Here is a 26,100-nt window from a genome sequence, read left to right as displayed (position 1 = left end):
TTTTCCCCTTCGTTGCAAACCATTGAAGTTCTATAGTTTTCGAGTAAGTGCAAACAAAACTTCAAGAAAAACAAACAAACAATGTGTGTTTCTTTACCTAATCAAATTTAGGAAGATCATCAAAAAAAAAAAATTAAGATCAAAATCTTCACTTGTACCCAGGAATATGATGCCATCTAATAAATAGTGCAAAATGATAAACAAATCCCCCAAACTTTTTTTTTTTAAAAAATATTAAGATTTAAAATTGTAAAACTTCAGAAAACTAAAATACATGTTCTGGATTAAGTTAGAAGACTCCAACCACCAAACATGAATCTTCAGCGTGAATTTTTTCATCATTACAACACCACCACGAAATCTCAGTAATAAATTAAACAGACGAAACATTTGAAAATGAACACGAAAAAGGAACTATGCCGCATGACTTTACAAAAGATTAAAACTCAAGAAGCACAGTCGGTGAACCACATCACTAGCCATTCCAATTCTCATTCCTGTAAAATTTTAGTATAATTTGTTTCCAGTTGAACTCTATGCCGCAATCCTCTGTGCACACCTCACCTTGTATACTATGACAAAAAGACTGGCAACCTATTTACAGAGTTCTTGGTCATATACAAATGAGATTCAAGTTATATTAACTAGAAGCAAAAACCAGCCAGAGCAATTACAAGGAAAAGAAAAAAAGAATGTAGGAAACCACCCATCCAGAAAGCCTCAAACTTCAAATTTGCCTGGGAGAGAGAAGAATATCACGCATTCAATGCTACTGCATTAAGAAAGAGATCACTTGACAGAATAATTTTAACTACCCTTTCTTTCCACATTTTTCTTAGTTGAGCTTAGTTCTGACACGAATGAAAAACTCACCCTATATCTCCCAACTTTTGGAGCAGCGGAACATACAGAAGGGTGCCTAAATCTGCGACCAAAAAAGAATTTGAAGAAAACACTCTTTACCCAGCTATGGCATCTTCAATGCCTGCTTTAATTGTGCAAATGCAGCAGGGTGCATGCTACCAATGGCTGAATTGAAAGATTCTCCATAATGGGCTGCACAAGTTTGAAGATTCTCTCTCACCGAGGCCTCAAGAGACAACTGGTAAATAGGATCTGAATTTTTTATCTGAAACATGGTACGACAAATCCATCAAACTATTCACCAGAAACAAATTTTCCAATTACAGCGTTGTCAGGTAATCTACCTGTCTTCTCCGGAACTCTTTACTTGGAATGATACCCTCTCCAGGAGGCCTGCTGGAGCCCATATTGTCACCACTGCCACTTGTGAAAAATAAAAACTTCAATAATTTACAAACAGAATTCACAAGCACACATGCCTAAGGTATACTAGTAAAAGATCTAACCTGGACTCCTCTTCAGCCGTGTCGTCATTGCCACCCAAGATTACACTAGTACACACACTGTATATAATAAACACGCACACATACACACACGCATCGTTAGAGAACAGATTTATAACTTAAGCGATCAATTTTTTACTGTCAAACTCATACCTCAAGATTAGATCAAGTTTCTCTAGAATTTTAGGCAATCCAAGTTTCAGAAATGTTGACAGGGCCAGGCCATATGTCTTCCTCTGGATGGCAGATACATTATCGACCTATGAACCAAGCGAAAATTTGAGCAATGAAGAAAAAGAAACTAGAGCAGTGAGATCTCCATAAATAAAACACAATCTTCATAAAGCCAATGAAGCACCAAAAAGAAAGTGCATGAGACACCAAATTTACACAAAGATTACACCAATTTTGTTCTTCACTTGAAGCAAGAGCCAATGAAGCATCAAAAAGAAAGTGCATGAGACACCAAATTTACACAAAGATTACACCAATTTTGTTCTTCACTTGAAGCAAGAGCATCTCTAATTAACAAAACTTATTTCAACTCCCAAGTTAATAACCATCTTTACAGCTAAATCTAGGGATAGTAGTTTCTGAAAAACAAAAACAAAACAAAACAAAAAAGTAAAGAAATTCCAACACTCACAATCAGTGTCAATGTAAAGAAAAGTGCTTTGCTAACCTTATCGAGCCATATGTCAACAAGGCCAAGAAGAACATTTTCTTCTGTTGAGACACCTGAATTGTGAAGAAGCAAAGAAAGCGATGGTTCTGCAGTCAACTGACCTAGATAATTGGTATTTGTAACCAGTATTCTTGCCAAGATGGCAGCGGAAGATGCTTTGACGGCAGTCTTAGATGGATCGTATTCATCTCCTCCACTCAGACATATAACGATTAATTTCTAGAAACATTCAACAAAAATACCATACTGAGGAAAGGCCTTGAAAAGTCAAAATATACTAAAAAATACTTAAAATTAGTAATACAATAAATCTAAAAAAATATAATGATAATAATTATATATATAAATAAATAAACTTACTCGCAAAGTGCTGCTGATCAAGGGAGGAACTTCCATTGGGAAGCACTGCACAATAGCAACATGAGTAAGAGTGGACTGAATTACTTGAGGTCAATTGTTGTGAGTATTATGACTTGAGTCATGTCGACAAAATAATATTTGTTTTAAATACTAAAGAAAAACACCAACTGAAAAATAATATACACGAGGGGAGACATTGGCAAGGGATCATCCAAATATACAATAAAGAGCAAGGCCACAGCCCAATCTTGAGAGATTTCTTTTCTCTTTTCCAAAATTAAAAAATAAAAAATCTCTTCTACTTAATTTGATTTAGAATCATGTTTTTTCTTTTTATACTAAAAAAATTTCTTTTGCCTTTTCTTTTTTAATTATTAATAAAAAAATTCAAAGAGATGAAACAAAGTCATTCTTCAAAGCATCCAACTATTTTACTATCTATTTCCCTTGAATATTTGGAAAGTACCTGTATCAGAGTGTCAATGACTGGAAGGGTTGAAAGCAATCCTTTGTCATTGACATTTCCAACAATCAAATCAAGAAGTTTGGCAATACTGGCAGCATGCATACTTAGAAATTCCATTCCACCCAAAATGATGTAATCCTCAATGATATTGACGCTAACCTGGAACCAACTTTTGGTCAACATTTAGGACAAATAATAAAAAAAAACATACACAAGCAGAAGCAATAACCAATGATGAAGGATATAAAATATACCATCAACTTTAAAACTAAATAAATAACAGATCAACAATCACTTCGACTTCACTAACTTCTGTGTTTGAGTACTAGTTACAATTATTCTTATTATTATTTTTTTGGATTTGGGGTATTTCCGGAATAAAAGAATCTTTCGTGGGAACAGGAATGCCGCATTTAGACAGCAATAAGACACTATTTATTGATGTAGAACCAAGGGAGGAAATAGAATACCATCTAAGATGAATTAGACAGATAAGCTAAGAGAATCCAAATAATTCATAGCTTCATAAACATTTCTCCCCCATATAAACCATGAGCACTACTCTGGATGTGAGAAAAGAACAAAAAACTAGAGCTGTGCTGAATGAGTGTTGCCAAGGGTGTTATTACCAACTTGGGGCCAAGTTCTATTGAAAATTCCAAGAATCTTGATAAATGCACAAAGAACCCCATAGAAACTGTCAACATTCCTACAACTACATGATCAAAATTGATAGTTACATACTGAGTTCTTCTTACATTGGTTACTGGTATACTCAGGAAAGCTGCCAGGGTTCCAAGTAACCCTAATCCTATATAAGTAGCAGCTAAAAGTGAATGTTAAGCACATGAGAAGCACGGTGACAGTTTAATAATGCAATCTAATCCAGGATGATATAATAGACTATGCATTAGAAAAATGTTAGCAGCAGCATGTTTGTGGAAAAAAAGTTAATTTCTAGCTTCTCTTTGGGCATCAGAGGCAAAAGAATTTAAGGGTTTTCTGCTTTCATAAATCTTGGCTGGAAAATTAATAAATAAATAAAACTTTGTTTAGCAGTGATTAGTTGTTTTTCCTGCTAGTTTGAATGCTTCTCTTGAGGATTCCGTATCCTGATTCTTGAAATTCTCATTTTTGGGTCATTACAAAAATGATAGACCACGGATATTAGTAAAAGAGGGGTATATGGGTCATTGTAGCTGAGGTATTGGATGAGTTGGAATAGAGTAGTATATATAGGAGGGTAGGGAGAATGAGAGAGACCATGATGAGTGCAATGAATTCAGCAGTGGTGTTGTCATTGTCTTTTCATTTAATAATATATTTCGATTTCTTTGTTTTCTTATTGTATGTTTTAAGTGTATGTGATATAGATTTGAGGAGCTCAAGAGGAGTATATCAAGAGCATGACAATCTTTGAAGGCGATGGAATGCTTCCAATGTGATCTTTACCGGGACAATGCCAAGACTTGAATGTGGGAACGCTGATGATTGGATTATGGAGATTGATAGTACTTTTCCACACAGCAAACAACAGAGGCAAAGTAGATTGCTATAACAACTTAATCTACTATTGAAGAAGCACTCACTTGGTATAGGAGGATAGATCAAGGCCTATGCTTACTTGGGTAGAACTCCAAACATTAGTGCAAAAGCAATTCTGTTCTTTACCAATCAACCTGATCTTACAAGGAAAAGATCATGGGCAGACCATTACTGAAAGTGCTCACTGGCATCGGGCAGATTGTGGAGAAGTGCAACCAAATCTGGTGGTCATGATACAGATCTTTGACCAAGGTTATTGAGATAATTTTCCTTGAACTCATGTGAACAATCAATTGTCTCTACAAATTCACACAACTCAAGAGAACCTATTCCAGCAGCCATTCACAAGGATCTACAAGTGGCTGAAATTGTAGTTGCTCCCGATAGTCTTTTCTTAGTAAGAATTAAACTCTCAAAGTTTCAACAATGAAATCTGGAAAAAATTCCCTCACAGCCTTTTATTTAAACAATTAGCAACTGAACAAATGCAAGCTTCAAGGAGCCTTGTTCTCTCCTATCCCAATCTTTCAAGAGGATTGGTCTCTCCTAAAGAGTCAACTCTTCTCAATCCCTAGCTACTACCCTTTACAGAAAGACCCTTCCCATATATATGGACATTATTTAGAACTAAGTAATGCCAACTAGGATCCTCTAAGAACAAGACAACTCAGCCCTTAAACTTTTTTTTTTGAAAAAAGGAGATAGAGACCAGGCACTAGTCCCGACCCCCCCTCAAATAAATTAATAAACCTCGCTTATGGCGGAGGAAAACCTTGGTACAAACAAGAAAATAATACACCCCCTACAGCCCAGACTACACTATCAAAAAACTCTTCCACTCTCTGGAGAGATCCAAAAAGGATAAACCCTCAAAGCCCTTTGTGCGATACACCCAAGTAGCCACCCAAAACTTAATTCTCTCCCAAATGATTAAAGGGAGGCTAGTCTTTTCGTCAAAGATTCTGCCATTCCGTTCTAACCAAATTGCCCAAAAGGTAGCTAAAATTGTGGCCCTCCACAGCTTATTCAAACGTTTATTCCCCATTAAACCAGAGCATAACAACTGGGAGCAAGAAGAAGGATGGCACCAGCTCACCCCAAATTCAGCCCACACCTTTGACCAAATTGACTGTGCCAAATCGCAAAACAAAAATAAATGAGATACAGATTCAGCCGCCTTTTTACAACAAACATACCAGCTAGGAGAGAGGCATAGATACGGACGACGACGCTGTAGAACATCATTAACACTAAGTTTCTCCAAACACAATAACCAGCTGAAAACCTTTATTTTTGAAGGGACTTGACTTTTCCACAAGATCCTTGCCCACAACACATCCGCTCGAACATCAATAAAATTTAGCTTCTGAAAAGCGGACTTGCAAGAGAACAACTCGCTGGGATCGGCCTCCCAAACCCTCCTATCGTCCAAAATTGACGGTAACTTAACAAACTCCAAAACCCTTAGAAGCTCAATCAAAGAAATTACTTCCCTATCGAAAAGAGGCCTTCTGAAACGAAAATCCCAATCCACCCCTTCTCCCCCGTCCTTAGACTCATAATAAGTTGCCAGCTAAATACAAAATTGAAATAACAAACTGAATACAATGAATACAAAAAATACAAAGTAATTTTGCTCTTCTAGATTACTTAGGCTTTTCTCCTATTATAGACAAAACGTATGGGGGGCTTATCATTAGCCCCCCAATAATCTTCAGCCTGTCCTCTAGGTGGAATGTAGGGAACTGCTCATTAATAGTGTTAAAGTCCTCCCAAGCGGCCTCAAAATCGAGCAGTGATTACCATTTAATAAGGACCTTAGTAATGGAAGAATCTGAAGCTTTAGGTCAATGTTGCAAGACGTCTTCAGTCTCCACTTTTAGCTCCAAGTCCGATGTGAGATGAGGTGGGATTGTGGGCGAGGAATGCCGCCCTGATGGCTCGCCGAAGCTGTGACACACGGAAGACGGGTTGTATGGTTGCATGGTCAGGCAGCTGGAGCTTGTAAGCGACTTGGCCAATGTGTTGAGTAATGGGATAGGGCCTGAAATAACTTGCTGTCAACTTCTCATTGGTGCGCTTGGCTAAAGAATTCTAGCAGTATGGACGTAGTTTGAGGAATATTTGGTTGCCAACATGATATTCTTCATGGTGTCGCTTAGAGTTAGCTTGTTTTTGCATTTGTTGTTGGGCCCTCAGCAAATGCATCCGAAGGTCGTCTAGAATGGCATCCCGTGATTCCAACAATTCATCTACAGCCGATACTACAGTAGTCCCTTGTCAATATGGCAACAATGGTGGAGGGCCTCGGCCATAAAGAGCTTTGAAAGGAGTGCATTTGAGAGAGGAGTGGTAATAAGTGTTGTACCAGAATTCGGACCAAGCTAGCCATTTGGACCATTTCTTGGGGTTCTCATATGTGAACACCTTAAATAGGTCTCTAAGCATCTATAAAGGACCTCGGATTGGCCATCCGTTTGAAGGTGGTAGGTCGTGCTCCTTTTAAGTTGGGTGCCTTGGAGTGTGAATAATTGCTTCCAAAAATTACTAAGAAAGATTCAGTCCATGTCAGATATGGAGTGAGGAAGGCCATGTAATCTTACTATTTCCTTCATGAAGATTTCTGCAACTGTGGTGGTTGTGAAAGGGTGCCTTAGATTCAAAAAATGGGCTTACTTGGATAACCGATCCACCACTGCTAAGATTGTATCCCACTCTTCGGGCTTTGGCAATCCCTCTATGAAATCCATAGTAATATCGTTCCATACTTAAGCTGGGAGAGGTATTGGCTGTAGTAGGCCAGCTGGGGTGGTAGTGAGGTATTTATTTTGCTGACATATGGCACAATATCTCACAAAATTCTGTACATCAGTCCTCATACTTCCCAAAACAACTCTGCCTGTACCCTTTTATGTCTTCAACTCGCCTGCATGTCCCCCCATGGGAGTGTAATGGAATTCCATCAAAATCTGACTGATGAGGCTTGATTTCTTTGGAATATCTAACCTGTTTTTGTAGTAGAGCACACCTTGATGTAGCGTAAACCCATGGTGTGGCTGTCCCTGCTGAATATCACTTGTAATCTTTACCAACAAGGGATCGGCAGCCACTTCTTTCTCTAACTCGGCCATAAAATTCCATTCAACAGCTACTACTAATTGCTGGAGCTCTTTATTTGGTTGTCGCGATAGTGCATCTGCCACCCAGTTGCTTGTGCCACACTTATAATCAATATCGAAGTTGAGGCCCATCAACTTGGATACCCACTTTTGATACTCAGACCCTATTACCCTTTGTTCTAGCAAATATTTTAAGCTTTGTTGGTCAGTCCGAACCATAAACTTTCTGCCCATTAAGTAAGGTCTCCATTTAGCTACTGCATAAACTATAGCCATTAATTCCTTCTCAAAAATCAATTTCTTCCTTGCTTGCTGTCCCAAAGTTTGACTGAAATAAGCAATAGGCCGTCGGTCTTGTAGAAGGACTCCCCTAAGCCAAAACCTGATGCATCTGTCTCTACAACAAAAGGTTTTGAAAAATAAGGCAAGGTGAGGATTGGGACCGAAATCATGGCTGTTTTGAGGGCTTGGTAGGCGTCTTCAGCAGCTGAATTCCATCCAAATTGGTCTTTTCATAGCTGGTCCATGAGTGGTTGTGCAATCCTTGCATAATTTGCAACGAATTTTCTGTAGTACCCTGTTAGGCCAAGAAATCCCATAAGGTGTTTGAGTGTTGTAGGCGTGGGCCATTCCACCATGGCTTGAATCTTTTCTGGGTCAGCAGCCACTACTTTTTGAGAAATGATATGCCCCAAGTAAGAAATCTCCGTCTTCCCAAAAGCACATTTCTTCTTATTAACATAGAGTTGGTGTTGTGAAAGGATGCTGAAAACTTTGTCCAAATGTTCCATTTCAGATATGTTGCAGACGAGGATGTCATCAAAAAACACCAAAATATACTTCTGTAGATATGATCGAAAGATATCATTCATTAGCGACTGAAAAGTGGCAAGGGCGTTTGTCAAACAAAAAGGCATGACCAAAAGCTCAAAGTGGCTATCGTGGGTCCGAAATGTTGTCTTGTGTACATTCTCCTTCACACAAATTTGATGATGACCTAATTTGAGGTCAAGTTTAGAAGAAATCAAGGCACCATTAAGTTCATCTAATAACTCGTAAATGACGGGTATCGGGTACTTATCTAGTATAGTGGCGCGGTTGAGATCTCTATAATCGATGCAAAAGCGCCACGAGTCTTCCATTTCCTTTACCAAAAGTATGGGGCTTGAAAAGGGGTTGTTGCATGATTCCAATAGTGAGCATCTATTGTATTAGCTTCTCCACTTCAGCTTTTGATAATGAGGGTATCGAAAAGACCGCACACTTATTGGGGCTGTTCCGGACTGAAGAGAGATGGCATGCTCATGGTGTTGTCGAGGTGGCAGCCCTTCTGGTTGTGCGAAAAGGGAGCCGTGTTTGAGCAAGATACCTTGTAAAAATGGAGGACCCTCTTCTTGGCTGTCTATTTTCTACCATATTCAGCTCCACCAAAAATCCATTCTTCTCTGCTAATAATGTCTTGTACATGGTTTATAAGGAGACTAAGCTCCTACCAAGAGTCAGATCACCTCTTATTGTGGCCTGCCGATTCCTAATTCGAAACTCCATGGTTTGGAATTTCTAATCTGTGTTTCACGACGAATGTTGCCAGCCATTGTAAACCCAAGATCACATCTGCACTTCCCAATTTCATTGGTAAGAAATCGTCTCAAACATCCACCCTTGGAAGTGGACATCCTTGCACACCCCTTCATTCTTCATTGAGTCGCCATTTCCCATCGTCACGCCATAAGCTCTAGTCGAAGTAATAGGAATTTTTAGTTGTGATACCAAGTCCTTAGAAATGAAATTATGCGTAGCCCCGGGGTCGATAAGGATGATTACCTCACGGGTCCCAATTTGTCCTTTTAGCTTCATGGTTTTATTGGAAGACAATCCTGCTAATGAGTACAGAGAAATCTCTACAACCTTGTTTACTTCGATAGAGTCCAACTCAGGTGCTTCTTCGCCTTGCTCTTCGGACTCCTGCTAGATGGTGCATCATCAATCTCCTCGAGTACCATCAAGATGTCGAGTTCTTTTTGCTTGCATTGGTGGTCTAGAACTCATTTGTCGTCACAGTGAAAACATAGCCCTTTTTCTCTCTTTTATTGGATTTGTTCCTCGATTAACCGCTTGATCTCCCCTTGGGTCTGAGTGGTGATATTCCGAAAATTTGTTGGGCCAATACTGAAGCTGGGTCCTTGGTAGATCGTGCGCCTAAATCCCTCTGTTTTTTGGTGCAAAGAACTTGCAGTCCTCACCTTTTCTTCAATATCCTGGGCAGTCTCCCTTGCTTCGTCAACATTTCAAATACCTAATACCCTTAATTCAGCCATGATTGATGGTGCTAATCCATTGATAAATGTTCCAAGTTATACCTCTGGAGCTATGTTATCAAGTGGGGCGAATAACTTGATGAAGTTCTTCTTGTAATCACTCACTGATCCTTCTTGTTTAATTGATAGAAATTGATCATAAAGGGATCCCATTTGTGTAAATCTGAAAAGCTTCAGCACAAGCCTCTTCATCTCTTCCCAACTCAATATAGCCTTCTTTTTTACTCACATATTGATACCATAGCACTGCATCACCAGATAATGAAATGAAGGCGCTTCAATCTTTTCACTTTCATCATAATTGTAGCAAGAAAAATACCTTTCTGCTTGCATAATCCAACCATCTGGGTTCTCTCCATCAAATTTCGGCATTTTTAGTTTCCTCAATCGATGCTCCTATCGTTGATGGCCAAAGATCTGGGTTCTTCCTGAGTTAAAATCTTTGGCCCCGTGACTGTCCCTTCGTCCCACTTGTTCGGGTGTTGCCCAAGACCCACTACCGTTGTCCTTGGATGCTCCTTCATTAGAGTTCTTGACTTTCGTCCCTTTTCCCCTACTTCCTTCTAAGTTTTGAGCCTTTCTTGATCTTTCTTGATTCTCCATGAAACTCTGAAGTTGTTGCAGCTGTTGTTGCATCTGCCTACCCACTTCTCGAATAGATTCTTTCACTGTAGCCATCTCCAATTTCATGGCTTCCATCTCCTTCTCAAGGCTGGCTGAAGTTTCTAACTGCTCAATTGCCTTCTTGGGTCCCATGTTCGCAACTCACCACACCAAAATTGATAGTCTTTTCTTAGTAAGAATTAAACTCTCGAACTTTCAACAATGAAATCTGGAAAAAATTCCCTCAGTCTTTTATTGAAACAATTAGCAACTGAACAAATACAAGCTTCTGAGAGGCTTGTTCTCTCCTATCCCAATCTTTCAAGAGGATTGATCTCCCCTAAAGAGTCAACTCTTCTCAATCCCTAGCTACCCTTTACAGAAAGACCCTTCCCATATATATAGACATTATTTGGAACTAAGTAATGCCAACTAGGATCCGCTAAGAACAAGACAACTCAGCCCTTAAACTCATAATAAGTTGCCAGCTGGATACGAAATTGAAATAACAAACTGAATACAATGAATACAAAAAATACGAAGTAATTTTGTTCATCTAGATTGCATAGGTTTTTCTCCTATTATAGACAAAACGTATGGGAGGCTTATCAGCTCCACAATGAACCTCCATTGGAAGTGATGTTGGACTCACCCGAGATGGATGGAGGTGCTCGAAAGGTAAGGGACATCGACTTGTCAATTTGAGAGTATTAGGACCCATGAAACCCATTAGAGATTTCATGATTACGATCTAAAGCCCAACCTGATGAGCCCAAGTACTAGGTCAAATGTTTGGAGCAAAGCTTTCAGACCCATGTGTCATCTCTATTTAGCCCAACAAGAGGAAAACCTCTACTCTAAATACCTGAGTGTACTTTCGATAACCTAGGGGTTCTTATCTCTCCCACACACTAGCTCCACCCATGGTGGAAGGAAAAGATGGGCTCATTGGTCTCGGTCACAACTTCACAAGTCACGGTGGTGATCAAGATTCCAGCAGCAGCAATCATTGCTGGGTTGGGGAACGATGTGATGAAAGGAGGCAATGGAGCTCGATTCCTAAGACTGGTCGTCATACAAAGGAAGTCGATACGATTACATAGCTGAATTTTAGACAAAGGAAGAGGGAATCATGCGACTAGAGATGAGAAATGGAAAGATGCGAACAGAATGGTACCCGTCATGGATTGTTTTGACAGGTCTGAGATTGGTGTTGAACTTGGTCCATTCTTTGAAGGATATTTTGAGGGACGACACTATGAAAATGGTAGGCAGGAATTGTTGTAGAAGAAAGATTTCTTTATCCAAGTGTTCTTGAGGAGCTTTCATTGTAACCAAGACTAGAATTTATTAGTGGTCTTCTTGTTGATAAAACCATAGCAGGGCTCCCACCTATATAACACTAGCTACATCCATGGCAACTTGAGAAGATGCCATAAATATGGCTAGTTATCAAATTTGCACTAAAGTTTGGTTGACAATGTCTCTACTTACTATTGCTTTGGCACTTGCTAGTCAAATGCTTCTTGCCATTGGTTATTCCCAATGAAATTATGAACAATTTGGTCGGGTGATGTACAAAACTCTATAGATTGACTTAGTGACGGGACAAAGCCTAGCCATTCTATTATTCCTTGGGTTTGGTGTTAAATCTAGCTTATCCACCACAAATTCAAAACTTTTGGATGTTAGCTGGTTTGGTTTATCGTTTGTTGCTAGATCCCAACCAATGAACGCTTTGGCATTTGTTACGGATGGACTCTATTATGGAGTTTCAGACTCTGGATATGTTGTCTAGTCCATGGTGCATCCACGTGAGGTAAAGCTAAATGGACAGCAATCAACAAAGCTTGAGAAGCTGCCACAAGATTTTGGGGGCTTAGTGGAGGAAGATACAGATGGAAATAGAAAAATAGGTGTGGATGAGGGTAGGTCACTTGATTTATCACTTGGTGAATGCAATTTGAAAAATGGAAATCATGCTAGCTTGAATGCAAATAAAGATGTGGAGAAGATGAATCATGGGATTGATATTACTTCTCATGTGATTTGGTTTGCTAATGAGCTTGGAAGTACACTTAAGAAGAGATTTGTATTGTATGCTAAGATGGGAATTGACAGAGGAGACTTGGAACTACCGTGCTTGAGTGACTATTTAACAGAGGATGAGCAAAGCAATGGTATTTTGGAACTCTTTCCATTGTCCTTCGACTTGAGAACAAGGTGAATGTCGTGTGGTTGGCAATGAGACCTCAAATAGTGATAGCATTTAAGTATAGAGGGGTGTATTGGTCATTGTAATAGGAGTAGTCAAAGAGTTGGAATAGAGTGGTATATATAATGAAAGGGATCTTGATGAGTGTAATGAATTGAGCAATTACTCTGGGGAGAGTTTTGGTCTCTGGAGTACCCAAAGGGTTGTCTGTCTTTTCATTCAATAATATACTTCAACTTCTATCTGATTTTTAATTGTCGTTCTTAGGGTATGTGCTATTGATTTTGAATACCCATATATATATATATATATATATCTCCCTCTATCACCTATGTGTTATCAATATCCAAGATCTATCATGAGAAGCTTGGTTTATTAAAAAAATAAATAAGTGTTTTGAGGATATGGTGGTCATGGTTCTAAAACAGGTAATACATCAAGATAGTGACGCAATCTTTCATGTTGTTGATGGGTGATCACTTAAAAAAAAATGTTCGGAAAATACAAAATGGAATTTATCAATACAAAAATCCATGAAGATCTACCATGAGGATAAAAGAAAATTGATTTATACCATGTTAAAGAGAATAAGAATGAGATGAAAAAAAAATGATTCTAGCATTGTATTTGGCAATGTGAAGAAACTTTTATGTCCAATCCATTATACCATTAAGATAATCATTCTTTTTGTTTGGTCATTCACAATGATATCCAACTTATTTCGGTTAAATTTTTAAGTTTAGTACACTGCATTATCATTGCCTGGTCATTTAACCCATTACACCATCGTTATGTAGTTCACACATTAATGAATATACATAGCCTAATCAAACAAAAGTTGCAAATTGACATTCAGATATACTCATAAGAAAGCCAAAAAAACATATCTTACCTGCAAGTGGTCAAAACTCCTTTCAATGATGTCCACTAGGCAAGGGAAGCATGCTAAAAGTTGAGGCACCATTGAAGGAGCATAACAAAGTGTGGCTTCCCATAACTGCACAAATAAGCTAACAATATATTGGTGCAATAGAATACAAATAGAAGATCATTCAAGGATAAAATTAAATGGTAGCTAACCAGCATGCTGTCCTCCAGAAGATTGAGCTCATCTGGGTTATTTATATCAATTCCCTTCTGCAGAATGGGCAGTAGCATATTGTAACAACAAGGCGATTGATAGCCTAGTGCAACAACAAAGTTCTTGAGAGCAACTAGAAGTTGAATCTGCAGAAGGCTTTCACCAGAAGACTCCTCCCAAAACTTAGAACAAAAACAAAACAAAAAAATCAGAAAGTGAGAGAAGCTTGGCATGTCCTCTCAAGGAACAATTTGGAAACAAACCATTTGACCCAAAGAATGAACAAAAAATCAACCATAATCCTGTAACTTTAAAAACCCTTCACAACTAGCCAAATTGTGATATTGAGCAAGATAACTATGGTCAGGAAACCGATGTGAAAAAACTCAACTAATCCAAGCAATCAGAGAAGAAACATATATTCCACGGTATTGAACAATGCAGAATAAAATCCTTATTAATTCGCCACTGGTATCTTCAATTTAATTATCAATTGCAGGGTGCTTTGAACCTCAGTCCATCATAAAATGATTTATCATCCTCTCCCAAATCTCTTTAAACCTCAACATCTAAATCCATGGTGAATTATTTGTAGAACAAATTTTGTGATGCTATAGGCTCTAACCACGAAATGAACTTATAAAGAACGTACAAGACAAAGTCACAAAAAGTAAACTTGGATGCTCTCAAGCAGTCAGTTGGATTTACAATGTCAAGCCTGACACTATAATTCAAGATATATATATGTATATACATGTATATAAGAGGCATTTACAAGAATTTGAACCTCTCACCACTCACACACGCAGTCACTTACAACTTGAGTTAGCCTCAAGTTACATATATACAAGGAACAGTTTGCCCTTAGTCCCAGATAGGGGTTAGCCAAGGTAGAAACATCACAGTGAAAACAAAGCAAGTTTCTCATTTCAGATAGAATAGGAAATTAAGTGCCAAGGATTACACTGCATATGTAAATTGCTAAAAAAAAGTATGTACTAGTTTATGAGATATGTTTTTTTATCCAACGGTCGGTAAAGAGGAAGTAAAGGGAAAAGCAGACATAAAGAGTAAAATGGGCAGTTTGGTTGGAGAGAAAAGAGTGGAAGAGAAAAGAAAGGTGAGACCGGCAATTTTTCTTTCTCCAGAGAAGGGGTGAGAACTTTTTGAAACAAGTGTAATACAATATTTCTATTTTGCCCTTAATTTTAAAAACAAATCACATGTCTAGAATATAACTTGTAATTTCAGTAAATAATTATTTCTATCATATCAAACAGCATAAAATAAAATTAGTACATTATCAGCAATTAGAAAATTAGGACTGCTGGCAAATTTTGATTAGTTACCTTTTGGAAAAATAGCACCAATTTGTTTGCAAATGGAATAATTTCCTTGACATGACCTGTCAGAATGGAGATCAAATTCAAAACCTGTACCTGGAAATAATGAAACAAAAAAGCTATCGTGAGATTAAATTCTCATTGCAAATTACATGATATCTTGCTTTTGCATAATTCAAATGCATACGTCCAAGTTTTCCTCTCCCAAACATTTAGGGTTTGGCAGGAATATCCATTATTCAACAAAAAATATAATGTACAATATTAAAACTAAAACCTCAAGGTTTAAGGTAAAAGCTGCAAAGCTTATTGTAGGAAGAGGTCAAGAAATATAAAAATAATTAATATAGAACTCATAGTATCATTGTGCAACAGCAGCTATATTTACCTTTGAATCAAATTCTTGGACCTCCTCGACCAACTTGAAACATGAATCCCAACACACGGGAAGAAGATCAGTGAATGCTCCCTCTAAAAAGTTAGCATCTTCAATATGCAGACACAACGACCTACAGGCTGCCAACTAAAGCCAATAAAGCACAAGCTTAGAAGTTGAACTATGTAGGTAATACACTTTGGAAAAAATGAGCATGTTTGAGAATAATGCCCTATGCACCATACTCTAACAGAGAGGTCTTTGTCTTGTAGCAATTTGATCAAAGCATAGTATACTGGTCTTTTAGTGTCATCTTTAATCTGCCAAAAAAAACCAAACACATTATACTCTAATATCATGTCAAAGGTATTACAAGAAATAAATCCAATGGGAAAAAACGCATACAAGGACAAAAACACATGAGGTGGAAAATTCATCTTAACTTGCATCTTTTTATCTGGAGTAAATGAAAAAACTCCACTAATATATATACATACACACACATAAATATTTATCCATTCCACGGCTTCTGCAAATAGAGTACAGTAGCACAATTATACAAACAAAAAAAAAAATTCTCCTAGTTTACTGACCAGAAACACAGTTAAATATCTTAAATGTGAGCATGCAATTAGCAGCAATGAAGCAAGAAACATTGCAACTGAAAAAAATCTTTGCATCTGCCACCACTTGACATATATTGAGAATAAACTTCTATATGCTTGTACAGCTCCTTCGAAACCATAATACTTTTAAAATAGGAAAAATCAAATAAATCTATCACCTCAGAAACCCATTGTCCCAATATAATTGCGACTTTCCGATGGATGATACGCATATTTGGATGATCATTTGAGAGATCAAGTGATAATGCACCATTAAACCTGCAAATTTACACATTAAGAAGACAAAATCATGTAAATATAACAAACCCAAGAAGATATTAGAGCCTGAAATAAATAGATATGTCAAACTAAAACTAACTTAAACAGACAACCGACCGTACAAACCAACTCTCTAGCTAAATCACAACTATTGCTTTGAACCTAGCCTTTAGAAGTGTGAACAAGTCAAGTTATCATAACCATTTCTGGCACTATTATTCATCAAAACAATTGACGCTATCAGATGGGGCGAATTCAGGCACTTTAACATGTTTAGAACAAAATATTACAATCCTTCAACAATAGTGTACCAACCGTATGCACTATTTTCATCAAAACTGTATGCATAAAATTGGGGCTAACATTAAAATGCATCATGCTACACACACCCTTTCCCCACCCGAACCCCGCCTAATTAACACACTAGACCAGATATCAATTCTATCAGGTTATTAAGTTTAACCAGTCAGCACACTTTTTTTAGTACTGGTTCCTCTTGATAAACCCTAATAGGCAGAAAACTCGAACATTTTGCTATAGAGAAGAATCAAACTACAGATCTCATGGAAGCAAATCATGAGCCTAACCACTCAACCTACCCCTCACGGGTAATCAACGCACCAATTTAAATGCAGCAATAATTCATGAATTTTAATTTAGAAGGATAAACTAGTTAGTTCACAATATAGATAGCGAAGTAAAGAATTGACAGACCAATCTTTAAAGGTCATGTAATTTGAAAGCTCATAATAAACATATGCAGCAGCAGCATAAGCAGCATCTTTCAGAAGAAGCCCTGGAGTGATTTCAGTAACTGATGTTGGGCAACCATTCATTGCTTCTTGAAGAATTGAAACCACAAGAGGACCTAAAAGCTAAAAGGTAGAAATCTAAATCAAATAAGTAGATAATTATTTACTCAAGCCAAAAGAAAAAGTAAGTTATTTATTCAGCAGAAAACATTTTGGGTTATTACATAACAATAAAAACCACCAACCTCGCTATGGTTATGAAACAAAACAATGTACAAAGCCTCAGCACAAGGCCTCAATTTCTCCGTCCACTGAATCATATCCTGCTCGTGATGAAATGATTCAGGGTTGTGGTACAACTCCTCCAAATCATGAGGTGTTAAAACAAAGTACCTGTAGAAATATAAGTTGACAATTTAAATGAAACAATATTGTTCAAATTGCTTGTCTGCAACAATCATAGCCATTGTACTTTCTCAACAAATGCTTAAGGTAATCAGAAAACTAAGAACAAATTCTGAAAAATGATTTTACAGCACATTAAATGCTATTAGTAACCTCAATAATATCATTGTAGACAACCCTGCATTGTAACCTAATTCTGATACTGCAGTATAGTCTGTTTGGTTAACAAAAAAAAAAATTCATATGTCAGGGAGGACTAGACAACTGAATAGATGTCAAGGAGAAAGGTTCCCCTCAAAAGAGAAAAAATGATGATGCATGTGAAAAAAAAAAAAAAAACTATATAAACTTTTTAAGCCTGGATGAAAGGTTCCCTCTCAGAATTGCCCAGATGGCTCACAAATAAATGTTGATGACAAAGCACTCAGTGACTTCTTACATACCTAACATTTCCCAAGGGATACCAAGAAATATCACATTTGGACCATTCCTTCGAATAGTCACAAACTTATAAATTAACATAGTAAAGCACAACTTCAAAAGAGAACACATGCATGTAAAAACAGAAGCTATTATAAATAATCAGGATGATTTTTGTTCATGCACATCACAAACTTTACAAGTTAAACTGGATCAGGCCATAGCATGAAACAGACTGAAGCAAAGGTCAGAGCACTATTACCTTCTTATTAACACATTACATAAGAGTAGTATACGATCACTTGGCATGAGGGAAGTTAGGACACCATTAACAGCATTGGATATGTTTTTCTTCATCTGCTCTAGTGTTACTCCATTTTCTTCCACTACCCGACCTGTAAGACTTCGCTTGTATTCTTTACATTCCAACACACTTTTCACCATTACCATACATTGTATCAAAAATTGCTCAAATGATAATGCATCTGGCTCGGGATCTGTTATCTTATTTAAACAGAAAACCATGACAAGTGGAAGAACACTTTTATCGCTGAACGAAAAAGGATGAATTTCTTGAATTTTAATTAAAACCTTCATCAATTTAATGCATGCTCTCTTTATAAAGTCCCAAAATTTAGCGGGTCCCTTCTGAAAAGTTGAATCTGCCAAAAAATGCATGGAAGAACAAGCAGCTGTTTAGAATCAAATTAACAATCATAAATCCAATCCTTCCTTTTAGCTAAAGCACTGCATAAATATAATCAATGAAATATATTTTCCACTAAGGCCTCCAATCATAAACTTATAACTCTGTAATATTAGTCGCAACAAATTTAATTTACAACTTATATATCTTCAATCCATCTAATTTCTTTTTTCTAAAGTAAGTTCCCCACCCAACCCTACAATAATGCTAAGTAGGTACACAAGAGAGACTCAAACCTCAGCCTTTACCCCACCCATCTTGGATATCAGATTCTTCTAATATAATGAAGACACAAAGAGCAGGCAAAAAAAATATATAAATCAAAAACAAAAAGGAAACAGTGAGTCTTAAAGTGCTGTTACAACATTAATAGAGAGGGGCATAGAAAATTGCTAGTCTTTGATGGGTCATTTAAAAAAATGAAAGGTTACCTTGTCATCTTTCCTTTCTAATCCAATTTTTTTCATTTAAGAAATTTACTTTCCAAATTTCTTTTTCTTTTTCATGAAACTAGGATCCTCGCCTAACTCTTTAATATTTGGGGGCCAGAAACTATAGTAATAATTGCTATGTAGATACCCAGAGGGACTCGAACCTCAAACAAAAGTTCACCCTATAGTAAACATGTCTGACCATTTGAGCTATCCCTCTAGGGTGAACTTTTGTTTCCTATCAAAAGCACATAATCTTACAAACAATTGATAGTACAAAATTCAAGAAATGACAAATCTTAAAATAGAAAACACTCATTCGAAGCAAAAAGAAATGTACAGCTTTATAGTCTTATAAGGAAAACCACCAGAAAGAAGACAAGTACCAAATTATATCCCATAGAAAAGCAGTGTTAATATTTCTTCAACATTTTCCCAAGTAATTTCCAACCCTAAAACCAAAGACTGCTTAACGTGGTCCATATTAATGTACATTTACTTAGTTTCTTGTGGAGAAAGACAATATGTTCGACAACAGTTTTATAATATGTATCAAATAATGATAACAGCTAATCACTCGTATAAAAAATAATCAATATCTTACAGTATGGAAGAAATGATTGAACAGCATTCAAGATCACAGGAGAAACTTCCTTGACTGGTCTAACCTCCTAAAAACAGACAGAAATTTACAATCAAACTTTACAGTCGTACTGGAAGAGTCGTCCATTAAACTGTTAAACGTACAAAGCACTAACAATATGAAAAAGAGAACTGGAGGAGAAATTAATTACTTGCACACTTTTTGCATCACTTGGATATCCAGAAATTACTAATTGTCTTATGATCTTTAAGCATAACAGCCATCGCTCACATATAAGATAAAGCTCCTCTTGATGCTGCTCTAGAGCATTTGAACCCTGGGAAAGCGTAGAGAAACCATGTAATATGGTCTGCACATCACATTGCCAAAGCTGCCAACTATAATCAAAGAAATGGGATGATATCTGCCAAAAAACACATCATCAGATGTAAAACTAAAAAATATAAATTTTTAGCCCTATATGAAAATTAAAGTCAAAGTAGAAAATAAGAACCATGAAAATCTCTGCTTCACCAGTACTCCTCTCCTCTTACTGGGTATTTGGTATAATTCACATTTTAAAGTCTTTGGCAATTAGATAATGCTAAAAACTAAAAATTGATCTTCAATTGTAATTCTTATAAAGCATGTAACATAAACATGGTGGGGTATGTATAATTCTAAGATGAAATTGCAATGCCAATTTGTATAAACACGGTGGGGGGTATATATAATTCTAAGATGAAATTGCAATGCCAATTTGGGGTATGTATAATTCTAAAGATGAAATTACAGCTCATTGCATTGGAGTGCCATTTTATAATCAACGCATTGTTACATTTTAAATGTTTCCAACTCCCAAACCACCAAACTCGTTTGGTTTGAAAACAATATTCTCCACCATAAAATGATCAACCGCCAGCAAAAAAAGAAACATCACTACTTATTTTCAATCACCTCTGCCACCCTTTTAGGATACAATACAACTATTCCGTTCAATGATCAAGTCCCATATGCCCCTACATATGACTAACTACATGATTCTCTTAAAAATATACCCTTAAGAAGATTTTATTTGGACCTTATTCTAATTTAATACATTGAATTCGTTTTTTTTTCAAAAAAAAGTTCAGCGCCAAATGTGAGAACCCAAGTTTGGTTAGAGAGGAGCAGCAGGAGGTCAAATAAGATTACAGGCCCAGAAAATCTACTACCATGGTCAGTGACATCACATACATGTAAAGTCAGTCAAATGGTTAAAAAATATAGTCACCTGAAAGAATAAGGATCTAATCTTATGGTGATGGGAAAAAAGAGAGCAACACCAGTACTCTTTACCTGTGCAAAGGTCCTTTGTCCATCCATTAGCCGCTTAGTGGACAATTCTTTCAAGGTTCGAAAGAGGATCAAAAAGATTCTGTGAGAAGAGAGAACATCTGCTGACTGAAGTTGTTGTGCTAAAACTGAAAAGAGATCTGGCCTGTATAATAATTCATCACATCCAATAGATCAATACGATATCATATATTACATGAATGCTTACAAAATGAGAAAACTGATCACACAATTCCTATATACAACATGCTATATAAACTTGTAGCTTCCATGCATAGAAAGTTCAACACATATAATCAAAATCATATTAGTGAAAAATTAAAATAGATTAATAAGTTTTCATAAGAAAAGAGACTAGTACTAATTATTGAAAATAATGCAAGCACAAGTGGGGAATAGGAAACCCCGCAGAAACACCAAAACACAAATAAGATCTTCTATACCAGATAGCCAAAGCGCAACTAAAAATTTAACATTATTGCAAACACTGTCCTATTGCAAATTTAATTGAACTAAACAGATATAATTTCTCATCAGCTCAAAATTCTTAGACAAATCATGTCCATTCAGTTAACCATAAAACTCCTAACAAATCTTGGGCATCACAAACTCAGATCGAAATTGCAGAGATGTAAATTAAATTTTCTTGTAAAGAAAGCCGCAAACTCTACGCGACATTGTGTGACCCAACCAGTCTACCCTATTAAATGGGAATAGGAGAGAAAACTACAAATACATATCATAAAATTATATATCGTAGTCTTTATGAAAGCAGGCATTTTTATTGAAACAGCATAGTTTCGAGTCGACAAACATCATAGTTACAAGAAGAACAACAAATACAGACCTAGAAGGGAAAAAAACTCACCATTCTACTGGATAATCAATTCGAGCAATTTTTGAGATGAGCACAGCCAACGTGAGAGCTATCTGTATCAGACATATAAAGAGCATAGTAAAAGTGGATTCTTTCACTAAAATAATGTCACCTCAAAAATAAATATATAAAAGAAAATCTCATATGAAGAGTTAGAACTCGGGCTAGGATGATGAATCTCGAACGATATATGATGAGATAGATAGATTTATATACATATATTTAGAGAGAGAGAAAGAGACCATGTTCCATTTGTAAAAAAAAGAAGTAAGGGCAACAAACACCTGATAGTTTTCTTCTCTTAAATGGGATACCAGTTTTTGCCTCAGATGTACTTTCTCCTCGTTGCTGATTCCCCTGAAGCAATATGTTCTCATTAGATGCCACTATAGATGTGATAAAAATAAATTATTTACCTTGATAAAAACATATCCTGCCCACACACATGAAAAAACGCAGATACTACAATGCTTTTACTAAATCACATACTCGCATAAATGGATTGCCTTATATATGAAATTAAAGTACTTTTCAATCAAATGAGCTGATACAAGTATCCAAACTCACACAATGTGAATTCCTGTGCTCTAAAATCTACCAATTTCACCATATGTTTCTAATATCAAAAACCAAAAGAACAATAATGAACAATGTCTCACGAAGAATCACGTCTTTTCCTCCAGTAGCGATTAATACTATTCTTGAAATACAGTGAAGCCATCAATCGAACGTCCACCTGAGGGGCCAAATGCTTGGCACTAATAATCTCCTACATTACAGTACAGAAATTCAATCAAACTAAAAGTAATTAGAATAAAAATATATCCTTTGGCTTTATTACCAAACAACATAAAAAATGGACCAAACAGTACCCGGTCTAATGAAGAAAAAAATTCAAAAAGAAAAGAGAGAGTACTCACCATGAGACAAGAGCAGAAGCCAGGCCTAGCCTCGCACTGAGCGAGAGCCTCCTCTGCTGGCTTGCGGACGCTTTCGTCGCCACTCAATGAGTTGGTCAAGAACGAGTATATCGCTGGGAGGTCCGATTCCGACAGCGCCATTACAAGCGAGCTTTCGAATCAGTGCTGCCAGAAGGCGAATAATATCACATTTTAAAACAATTCAAAATCACGAATAATCATTGTAGCTAAGCAGAATAAGAATATCATCGCCATAGCCAAAAATAATCTTAGCACAGAAAAATCAACAGTAGAATAAGTAGAGATAAAACAAACAAACAAAAAATCGACCGACCTGAGAAGATGAGAGGTTCCGATCAAGAATCTTCCGGGAAAAAGAATGAAAGCTGAGAAATAACACAGCTTCTTTGTCTCCAAAACTTGTTTTCTAGCATCAGAAGAAAAAATTAATAAAAATAAAAAAATGCCCTAAAAGTTTAAGTCCTTGAACTGGGCCTTAGAGATTATGCATTTATAAATATAAATGTTTATATATTTTCCTTCAAAAAAAATATATTGTCTATATATTTAAAGAAAATTGTGTTTTTTAATGTCTAATCTTATGTGTAATACAAACACTTATTATTATTACTATTATTATTACTATTATTATTATCATAGAGTATTGGCCCTGCCACATCATGCAGAGGGGAACTGGGGACGAAAATAGAGTTGTGTATTAAATGACCTCGCAATGGAAACAATATGGTAAATTGTTTTTTATTTTTAGAAATATCCTTGTATATACACAACAGAGAAATCAAAACAAGCTATATTCAAACTCAAACAACAATATTTTAATCAACAAACAAAAAATAAGTAAAAGAAAAAAAACAATCAGAATTCATACTAGTTCAGCTAACAATGGATTAGTTTATACAAGTCACCAGTGGGGAAACACTTGTGTGAAGAGAAGAGAAAACTTTTATATGTAAGTTCTTAAAGAAAAAACAACTCCAAGAATTTTCAAAATTCTCTCTCACAACCCTTACAAGTTCTCTCTCAGCGTTTCCCAAAACCCCAAAACTCATAATGAATAAAAACGTACCTCTACAACCTTTTCCCAAGTGAGTTCAGCATCTCTTGATCTAAGAGCACTCATGACATCCTCTAGAGTTAACGATTCTCGGTTGTACATTATTACAGTCTTCAATTCTTTGAATTGATCAGGAAGACTATTCAAAAGGATGACAGTTTGATCGTCCTCTTTAATGTCTTCTCCCATGTTGCTGAGGCCAAGGACGATTATATTCATTTCATCAAAATTCAGCTCCAAAGACGTGGTTACATTCATCTTGAAACCATAGAATTTCCCTTCAAGAAATTCTTTGTTGTAGTAGTTCTGGTCATGTAAAGTTGCTCTAACTTCTTCCATAAACTCGTAGCTGTCTTTTCTCCGATAACTTATCACAAAACATTGTCAGAAAGATTCATGACAATTGCAGATCGAGCTTATTTCATGATCAAAGTTTAGCCTTCCTTTTTCGTAGACACATCTGTTTTCATTTTTGGTGTATCTTCTTCAAAAGCTGAGTCCAATTTCTAGTAAATCAGAACAGCCATCATCTTCTCTTTCCGAAGGTTGAAATTCCTTGAACCATCAAACTTGTCCATATCAAATCTTATTATTGTGGAAGCCATTGTTGTTGCTTTCTTGAAGATTCTTGAATCAATGCCCTTTCAATCTCTGAGTTCCTCTCGTTGCCAAATCTGGCTCTGGTACCGCTGTTGTAAATACACAACACAGAACTCAAAACAAGCAATATTCAAACTCAAACAACAATACTTTATTCAACAAACAAAGAAAAAGTAAAATGAAAGAGACAATCAGAATTTATACTAGTTCAGCTAACAATGTGTTAACCTAATCCAGTTCCTCCATGAATGGGGTTCCACTATGACAAGTTCTCTGTTACAACCTATGATCAACAAAGTTCTAAGCTATACAAGTCACCAATGGTGAAACATTTGTGTGAAGAGCAAAGGAAACTTTTACATGTAAGTTCTTGAAGAAAAAACAACTCCAAGAATCAAAACTCTCTCTCACAACCCTTACAAGCTCTCTCTCAGTGTTTTCCAAAACCTCAAAACTCGGAATGAATAAAAACGTACCTCTAAAGCTCTTTCTAAATCTATATATATGAGTTTCATTTTAGAACTTTTGACAATACCATAAATGTCTCTGCTTGGTTGTAATAGTCGAATATTCCAAAATACCATATGCAACTACCAAAAAAACGTAAGGTAGTTTTTAGTGGGTTTTTAAGTCAACCGGTGGGAATTAAAATACCACAAATTCCACCTTAATTTCCATAAATTGACTTAAACCATATAATAGAGGATAGCCACTAATGTCATCCTGGTCCAATGTTCATAAGTTTCAAACAATGTTGAAACTCATTTTGTGTCAAGACCTTGGTTCCTGCCTTAGTGAGATTCTCTTCACTTGGCACCTTCTCAAGGTCAATTGCTCCTCCAATCATATCTCTTATCCAAAATAACCTTACATCTATATGTTTTGATCTCTCTTCATAGATGGGATTCTTGCACAAGTGTATGGATGACTGGCTGTCAGAAAAAATTGTTACTTTTCTCTTCATAATTTTAGTTTCTTCAAGAATTCCTCTGAGCCAAACAACCTCCTTAAAGGCCTCAGTTGTAGCAATAAATTATGCTTCTGTGGTAGACAAGGCTACAACAATTCTGTTGTTGTTGCGACTTCCAAGTGATGCAACACTCATTTAGCATAAAACAGTAAGAGGTTAAAGATTTCCTAGTATCCTTATTGATGCATAATCAGCATCAACAAACCCTTCAAGCTTGATCTTGTTCCTGCATTTAAATACACTAAGCCATAATCTCGAGTAGCCTTTAAGTACTTAAGAAGCCACTTTACTCCTTTACAGTGCTCCTTTCCAGGATTGGGCATGAAGCGACTCAAAACACTTACTGCATATACAATATCAGGTATGGTGCATATCATTGAGTACATCAAGCTTCCTATGGCCTCTGCATAAGGAACATTCATCATCTACTTCTTCTCATCTTCTGAAGTAGGTGATTGTTTTGAATTCGGGTCAAAATGTCCACCTAGAGGGACATTAACCTCTTTGACATCAGCCATCTTAAACTTTTCAAAAACTGCTTGCATGTAGTGGCTTTGAGAAAGAATCAGCTTATGATTTCTTCTATCTCTTAGAATATCAATTCCAAGAATTTTTCTAGCATCTCCCATGTCCTTCGTCTCAAACTCTCCATTCAAAACTTTTT

The 26,100-nt window shown here is 36.6% G+C and overlaps 1 protein-coding gene across 3 annotated transcripts; it reads right to left on the bottom strand.

Moving 5' to 3' along the window:
* Positions 1 to 229: 229 nt before the first annotated feature.
* Positions 230 to 23,303, bottom strand: LOC133798632 (uncharacterized). 3 transcript variants are annotated; one of them, XM_062237037.1, is made up of 25 exons: positions 23,126 to 23,303; positions 22,792 to 22,956; positions 22,531 to 22,640; positions 22,156 to 22,228; positions 21,863 to 21,924; positions 20,998 to 21,139; positions 19,871 to 20,083; positions 19,681 to 19,747; positions 18,202 to 18,601; positions 17,360 to 17,507; positions 17,077 to 17,237; positions 16,263 to 16,362; positions 15,724 to 15,798; positions 15,491 to 15,625; positions 15,109 to 15,198; positions 13,759 to 13,941; positions 13,571 to 13,675; positions 2,879 to 3,037; positions 2,413 to 2,457; positions 2,050 to 2,271; positions 1,521 to 1,627; positions 1,371 to 1,427; positions 1,209 to 1,287; positions 874 to 1,129; positions 230 to 772 (listed from the first exon to the last, which is right to left on the bottom strand). In XM_062237037.1, exons 2-24 carry the CDS (start codon positions 22,930 to 22,932, stop codon positions 968 to 970), a joined length of 3,036 nt encoding a protein of 1,011 aa, XP_062093021.1. In that variant the 5' UTR covers positions 22,933 to 22,956; positions 23,126 to 23,303; the 3' UTR covers positions 230 to 772; positions 874 to 967. The 3 variants fall into 3 exon arrangements, with proteins under 3 accessions (XP_062093021.1, XP_062093020.1, XP_062093023.1); XM_062237036.1 differs by having other exon boundaries at positions 230 to 737; XM_062237039.1 differs by having other exon boundaries at positions 230 to 737; positions 1,209 to 1,281; positions 23,126 to 23,302.
* Between the last annotated feature and the right edge of the window lie 2,797 nt (positions 23,304 to 26,100).

The sequence above is a fragment of the Humulus lupulus genome, chromosome 8 (assembly GCF_963169125.1).
Source record: "Humulus lupulus chromosome 8, drHumLupu1.1, whole genome shotgun sequence".
Taxonomy (NCBI): Eukaryota; Viridiplantae; Streptophyta; class Magnoliopsida; order Rosales; family Cannabaceae; genus Humulus; species Humulus lupulus.
This window is presented reverse-complemented; position numbering and strand designations above follow the sequence as displayed.